Below are 7678 nucleotides of genomic sequence, written 5' to 3' on the forward strand. Positions count from 1 at the left end.
TCCACGGTACAGGCATGGGAATACTGTTCATGGTGGCTTGCGATGGCTTTCCTTTCCATTGTCAATGAGAACAGCATCATCCCCAATACATGCAATTGGAGTTTATCTTTTTGGCATGGCTCATAAAAATTTTAAAACCCTACACACCAAAAACTCCTTGAAATAAAAAACTTGATGCAGAAAACAACTTGAACAATATTGCAGGTAGCACTGGACGTACTATCTATACCTAGCATGAAAACTGGTTTTTGTTTTTGTTTTTGTTTTTTTCAAAACTATTTCAAGGGATTGAATGGTCAAGGTACAAAAACATTTATTTAAATTAAACATTTTTGACAAATCAATATTCATAACTGTTCCATGCATATGCAGGGTTTTTTTTGAAAAAAATAGAACAGAGTAGCTTAACATCTGTAATGTGGTTTTACAAGATTATTAATACGCATTGGGACTGGGCATCAGTCAATCATATCATCAACCATTCACTATCACCAAATGGTATATACAGTAATAACATAAAGATTAAGTATATCTTATAAGTGATTTTATAATAAGACTTCTGGGAGGGGGATCTGTCAACAATACAAAATATAAGATGGAGAGATAACAGCAGAAAATAAAAACACATTTCATAAATGTAATAATACACATGTGTTCAAGGACAGACAAGAGTCTGTTAGGTCCATTCCTTCAAAGGAGGCTTTGGGGATGGAAATGGCTGGGGTGGGATCAGAGCTCAGAAACATTCTTTGGGTGTCACATGTGTTTGTTTGGGACAGCCAAAGGACGGTAGGACAGGGAAACTGTTCTGATATATCCACTTGAACAAGAACCAAGTTTCCCTCATGGCCAAGGCAATCATGTCTGGGATTTCAAGTCAGGGGCCCTTTGAATTGGGGGCCAGTTTGGAGTGAAGGGAGAATAACAGAGAAAGAGAGGAAAAAACCTTCAGGAGAGGGTGAGGAGCAGCAGACAGCCGGAAGAGAATCCTCCTTTGCATCTACAGATAGCACCATGCTGCAGCCTTGCCGGAGAAATCAGCACACCCGGATGCTGCTGCTTGGTGGGTAGTGTTTTTAGGTTCCTAGCTCTTTGGGTCATTCAGCAAGGAGGTGGAGAGACATTGCTACAGTTGAGAAGAATCTAAATCAGGCTACGCACCCTAGGGGAGGGGCGAACCTGCATAAGGGCATCTGTCTCACACTGTAGTCTCCTGGAGTGTATGTAATAAAAAAGAATATATCTAAAGTATATATTTTAAAAAAAAAACAAGCGAACAAACAAACAAAACAACAAAAAACTTCAAGTCTGGGCATGGTAGCACTCGCCTTTAATCCCAGCACTCAAGAGGCAGAGGCAGGCTTTGAGTTCGAGGCCAGCCTGGTCTACAAAGTGAATTCAAAGACAGCCAGGGCTACACAGAGAAACCCTGTCTCAGAAGAGAAAAACAAAACAAAACAAAAAAGAAACTTTGAATCCAATTTTGCTTTCAGTGATACAGCTGAACATATTCATTAATTTCCCGAACAAAGGTGCATGTTTTCTTTAAAAAACAAACAAACAATCAAAAAACAATTTACATTTGGTATGTGTGTGTGTATGCATGTGGGCATGCTCAAGTACACATATAATTCGAGGGCACATGTGCCATGGCATGCACACGGAGGTCAGAATACAACTTCACGAGTCAGTTCTCTCCTTCCACCATGTAGGTTCCAGGGATAGAATGTAGGTCAAGTTTGGCAGCAGGCACTTTTGCCCACTGAGCCATCCTGAGCCATCTTGCCGGCCCAAGGGTAAATATTTTTCTCAGCTGGAGGAGAAATTCTAGGGTAACTGTGGACCAGAAAATAAGAAAGCAGAAAACCTGGGCCATTGGACCCATGAGGCTGCCCATTACTGGGATCACACTTTCCTTGGCCTTGAGAGAGCCATACATATGTAACTCAGAGATCCATAGAGCAGGCTGGATAGTCAAGGCCCACTTTACAGGAGAGAACAGTTAAGGCTAGTCACGCCAGAACGGGGTTTTGCCAGTCAGAGACTGAACTGAGATGGACCCCAGGCCCAGGGTCCTTCTCACTGGGAGCACCACAGATCAGAAGTGGCTACATCAAAAGCAGGAGCTCCAATGCACTCCAATGCTCCCAATGCATCAGCTACACTGATTGGGGAGACGCAAGAGTGGCCAGGAAGTCCTACCGCACACAGCCCCTCAAGGCTGTGCTTCCGGGGTGAAGCCCACGAGACACATTTGAAGGGACAGAAGGGGCGCGCTGGATCCTGGCTTCAGACTGGAGGGTCCGGGACGGCAGTTCTGACCTCCTGCCACCGAGGGACGGTGACATTACAGTTTCTGCTCTGCTCAGTGCTTCAGAGGGAGGAGAGGACGGCAGGGCTGGGCCAGGCTCCGTGCCTCTGGCTCTATGACACGCTGTAGCTGTTGTAGTATGTGGCTGTGGCATCAGCCAGGACGGAGATGAGGCTGGTCTCGGTGGGGCCTGTTGCAGTCCCCTGGGAGAGTGGGGCATGCCCACTGAGGGTCCCAGCCCCTGCAGCAGAGTCAGGGTGGCCGGGAGTGTTCAAATACTGGTCAAATTCATTGCGATCCATGTCCCCCAGAAGTTCCACCTGGCTTAGTTGATCCAGGGTGTCAAAGCCAGGGTGCTCAGGAGGTGGGGAGAGCTGGCCCAAGTGGGCCTGCTGGAGGTTGGGGTGAAGAGGGTGGTAGGTGGCAGGGGAATAGTAGGCTGGCGATGGGGGGCAGCCGGGAACGGTGGACATCATAGAAACCCCTGGGGATTGGCCGAGGGTCAAAGAACCTAGAGGATGGCTGCAGTGGAGGGGACTAGGCGTGAACTCTGGGGAGTAAGGGGGCCCTGGGAGGTGAGGGAGGCGGTGGGCGTGGCCATGTTCCTCCTGACACGAAGATGAGAAGAAGGTCTGCTCAGGCTCCAGCGCGTCCAGGGGCGACATCTCGGGGGGCGTGGGCAGCCCATAGGGATATGTGTCCACACTGCCAGGGGCCCCCGCTGCACCTTCATGGTAGCAGCTGTGTAGTCCAGGCAGGGCAGCACCTGGGGAGTACTCACCCCTGTCCTCCTTCTCTCCCAGTGCACCCCGGACAACACCACTTTTCTCAGGCAGCGTGTTCTGGTCGCGCGAGAGGGAGCTCAGGAGGAAGCCAGGGTCCACGCGCTTGCACAGGCGCTTGCCTTGTTTCTTTCGGCGGGGCCGGTACTTGTAGTTGGGATAGTCCTGCATGTGCTGGAGGCGCAACCGCTCTGCCTCATCCACATAGGGCCTCTTCTGCGACAGCGTCAGCGCCTTCCACGACTTGCCTGATCACACAAACCAGAGAAGGGCGTGCTCAGACTCCAAACGGCTGGTTCGGCCTTTACACCTGCTTCAGCCTCGTGCCTCTAAGCATCCCAGGTGCAAACATCTCCGTCCCCCTGCTCCACCCAGAGGAACCTTCTCACAGCCCCAAAGGACACCATCTGCTTCTATTCTCTTTTCCTCCCAGATCGCACACACACACAGCAAAAGGGCTGAACTAACCCTTCCTGTTCGCACTGCGCAAAGTTAACTTTGCGGGAAAAGTGCTCAGAAATCACCATCTCACCCCAAATCACCAGGTAGCCCAACCATCCAACTGTGGAAGTCCCACCTGACCCAATCATTAGCAACAGAAAAAAAAAAACCAACTAAGGTCCATAATATTGACTGGGGTTCTCTCTGTCCTTCAAGGGTCAGTTCTATTTATTTGTGGGTTTTAATGAAAGTTCCCTGCCGCTCATGAAGTGACAGCATGCTGTTTACTAATGTATAAATCTCAAAGCCTTCCTTGAGGTAGCCCAGTCCCAGCCAATTATATCATCAAGAAGTAGATTCAAGAATCTCACAAGCCTTAATGAGTCAAATAGACTCTGCTATGTGAAGATATGGGTATGGCTGGAAAGCTAACATTCACACACACACACACACACACACACACACACACACCACATGCACACACACATGCGCTACCACTTTCTCCCATGGAATTGGGACCTTTTGAATACAGCAGGACACTTGCTTAGCCACAGCTCTCCCCAGAGGCAAACTCCTTAACTTCCCTGGGTCTCTCTCTTCCTTACCATAGCCTGTGCTGCTTCCAATTCAAGGCTTTCTCTTCTAGAAGCATCCTCTCTGGGTAACCCCAGTAGTGCAAAAACGCTGCTTGCACTTGATTTTCTAGTCACCATTCCCTACCCGTGTGGCCTCTCAAGCCACTTTGGCATCTCTCTTCCACCTTTCACTGGGCATTATGCAGTCCTGCTCTGGAGATTTCCAAGGATCACTTCTAGACTATGTAAACTGTTTCCTCCCAAGGCAGGCGTCTACAAATGTAGCATACTCTCCCTGGACTCTAAGGTACGCTGAAGTTTCAGACCCTCAAGTCAAGAGGACAAGGCATCGGGCCATGTAAGCCCACTGGGCACAATCCACATGTGGCTAAGCGCAGGGTCATGCATGCCCTGCCCTTGTCCCCACAGTCCTCTGTCTCTGCCCTCACCCCCACTGGCCGGCTTCATGGATCAGGATGTTATAGGACACTGAGGGCCCAAAGACAGAAGTTATCACTCTTGGCCAATTGTTGTAATTCGCTGTCACTTAGCGTTATGGCTTGAAGAATGTTTCCAGCACCAGATGTAGAGATGACTGGTTCTCAGCCTGTGGCTGAGGCCACAAAGCTCTTTTGAGAAGTCCAAGATGCAGACACACCCCACACTCTATCCATGGCTGAATATAAAATGTGACTCCAGTTTCCAAATGTACCCAGATGCCATATAGTACTAGTAAAATATGATTTCCATTTTTAAATCCTAACAAATGTCTAATTTGTGACATGCTGTCTAATTTGTGATACACCTTCTCATTCATAATGCACTAGACATACTTCACTTAATGCATTCATGATATACTAAAATATTTCACTTTCACTTGTGCTAAAAATCCTCCACCTGGGTCTTAAGGTTAAAGTTTGGGAAGCTTATAGTAGCAAAGGCCAGGAGTCTCTTATGCAGGTCTTTCTTCCTCTCATAGGCCAGAGAGTAAAGAAGCATCCAGGAAGAAAGCCCACAGGGGTGGCTGCCACTGCCCGTGACAGCAGCCTTAGCGTCTCTATTTTAAGGAGCAATGAATATCTGCTGCTTTCCCCTCACCCTAGTCAGGCCAAGCTGCTAAGCGGAGGGAAAAGTCTCTTTTGCAAAATGAACTGTGACCCCTTGCAGCCTAAGGCTCTATTCTAGATAGAATTAGCCCAAAGGAAGGTTTGTATCCCACGTCTCTGTCCCTGCCCTGGTCCCCAAAACAGGCAGCCTAGATTCCTCTTCAGGCTCCCCACCCTTCTCTCGCCTCTCACCAGGGCCTGCGAAAAAAACCTGGTCGGAAGTGGGAACATTTTGTCTGTGACTGATCAACAAAGTGATGAGGGGAAAAAATTAGGAATTCATTTAAGAAAAAAAAAAGAGTTTGCATTTGAAAAAAAAAATCTCTTAAAGTCTCAAGAAAACAATACAAGCTTTCAGGTAAGAGAAAAACATTACTGCAGATATTAGCCTATTTCTTGGTCTACCAATAGAGTACAAAATATACAGGTTTATTATTTTGTATGGAGGAAGGAGCCTCCAAGGCAACGCTCACCAATACAAGCTAGGCACAGATGGCCACAAGGCTGGACAAGAGGTGCTTTGAACCCCACAACTCTCACCAGCTGCTTTTGGGGGCTCCAGACAGGCAGCAGGCTGGGCCCTCCCTCTAGGCCCAGGCCTTTTGCCTGCAGAAAGTCAGCCCTCTCTCTGGGACTCCGAAAAAGGAAAGAGTTTTATCCCAGCGGCGGCATCGGGTGGGGTCCAGAGGCCTGCCTGTCCCTCCTGGCCAGCCTGGTGCCCTCTGTAAACACACAATGTTTTGAAGGGATCTCACTGGTTAAAATATCAATTTTTAAAACCACGCTGAAGAGTAAAGGGTTCTGAAATCAGGTGAGGTCGAAAAATGTTTGGCTTCAAGGTCAGTGAGGCGGACCAGTGGGCAAAAAGGCGTTGGCCATCAAGCCTAAAGATGTAAATGTTTGATCCCTGAAACCCACAAGGTGGAAAGAGGGAGCCTACTCCCCATCTGAAAGTTGTTTTCTGATCCCACCCCCACCCTCCCACACACACTAACAAATATGTATACAGCGCTTTCTCTCTCTCTCTCTCTCTCTCTCTCTCTCTCTCTCTCTCTCTCTCTCTCACACACACACACACACACACACACACACACACACACACACACACACACACCACTCCGGGTACTGGAGAGAAAAGAAAATCCTACAGAAATTCGGTTTTCTAAGACCCGTTTTAGCATGTTCATCCCCGATTTCTCTGGCCTGTCTGTTCTCAGTCCGGATTACCTGCGGCCACCACCATACCGCAAGCATGAAGCAATGGACTCTACAGACTTTCCCTGGATGCTCCAAGTATCTTTTCAAGTTATCTACACTTCTACAATAAATAGATAAGCGAGTCGAGTCTATTCTGGTAAACGTCTTTTGTTGCTCTTTTTTTCCCTGTTAAATAATTAAAAATAGGGATTCTTCCTGGTGATGCCTCGATTGACATATATTCGTTATCTTCTTACCCGTGACACACTCTCTCTGATTGTCCCAGTCATACAACGTGGGGAATGATGGGGTCTCCCGCCTCAGTCTTCCACCAAACGCTGGTTCCACCCAGGCTGAACATAACCGCCCAGCTGAGTCCCTGAGCCCGAGTTCCCGTCCTCAGGACTCGCTGCCTGGCTGCGCCCGCCCCTGGGGCCCGGGTTTCTGCTTCGCGCCCCCGAAAAGGGGCCAGTCCGGAACCCCGCGTTGGTCCTACGGTTTCACCGTGGACCGCTCAGGCCTGGGTGGTGTCCGTGCTCGGACGCCCCCTTTCCCGTCCCCTGCGAACGACGCTGTCATCCGCGCGGTCCCGGCACCAGCTTCGCGCCCCTCGCACTTACCCAGCATCTTGCTGAGCTCCGCGTTGTGCAGGTCTGGGTTCTGCACCGCCAGGCGTTTCCTCTCGTCCTTGGCCCACACCATGAAGGCATTCATGGGCCGCCGGATCCGGCTTTCCGAACCCTTGTCCCCTGGAGGTCGGGGGACGGCGGGAGGCGACAGCCCATCCGACAGCTCGGCTTCCAGGGCGGGACACTCCAGCCCTTCGGTCCACGGGTAGGCTCCCAGTAGCGAGGCCATGGCCGAACGCGGGTCACTTGGCTTCGCCTCGTGGGACCGGCGCTGACCTGGCCCTCGCTCGGGTCGCGACGTCCAACTTGGCCCGAAGCCTCGGGCCGGGCCCTTATTTATCAGCTTTGGGCCACCGGGTCCTCCAATGACTCTCAGGGGCGGCGCGGCCCCTCCCGGCTGCCCCGCCGCGGCGTCCCCGCTGCGACCTGCCGGCAGGGGGAGGGAGGGGCCTGGCCAGTCCCCGTGCCCGCCCCTGTCCTCCCCTCCGCCTCCCCAGCCTGTCCCGGATCAGCGCCCGGGTGCAGGTGCTGCAGGGCCACGGGGAGCGCGCACCGCCCTCAGTCTCCCCTGCGTGGCGCGGGAGGCAGGTCCAGCCCACTGTTCTGCTGCTCCGGCCGCCCTTCGTCCAGGGACCAG

General features: G+C 50.8%; 1 protein-coding gene across 1 annotated transcript; it reads right to left on the reverse strand.

Annotated features, from left to right (window-relative positions):
* Positions 1–1395: 1395 nt before the first annotated feature.
* On the reverse strand, positions 1396–7465 carry Sox7 (SRY-box transcription factor 7). The gene is made up of 2 exons (XM_028884156.2): positions 7033–7465; positions 1396–3341 (listed from the first exon to the last, which is right to left on the reverse strand). Exons 1-2 carry the CDS (start codon positions 7268–7270, stop codon positions 2425–2427), a joined length of 1155 nt encoding a protein of 384 aa, XP_028739989.1. The 5' UTR covers positions 7271–7465; the 3' UTR covers positions 1396–2424.
* Positions 7466–7678: the final 213 nt, after the last annotated feature.

The sequence above is a fragment of the Peromyscus leucopus genome, chromosome 9 (assembly GCF_004664715.2).
Source record: "Peromyscus leucopus breed LL Stock chromosome 9, UCI_PerLeu_2.1, whole genome shotgun sequence".
Taxonomy (NCBI): domain Eukaryota; kingdom Metazoa; phylum Chordata; class Mammalia; order Rodentia; family Cricetidae; genus Peromyscus; species Peromyscus leucopus.

Coding starts and splice junctions, on each gene's coding strand:
- Sox7 (XM_028884156.2), bottom strand. CDS start 7,270: ATGGCCTCGCTACTGGGAGCCTACCCGTGGACCGAAGGGCTGGAGTGT. Junction 3,342..7,032: donor GGAGCTCAGCAAGATGCTGG/GTAAGTGCGAGG, acceptor TTGTGTGATCAG/GCAAGTCGTGGAAGGCGCTG.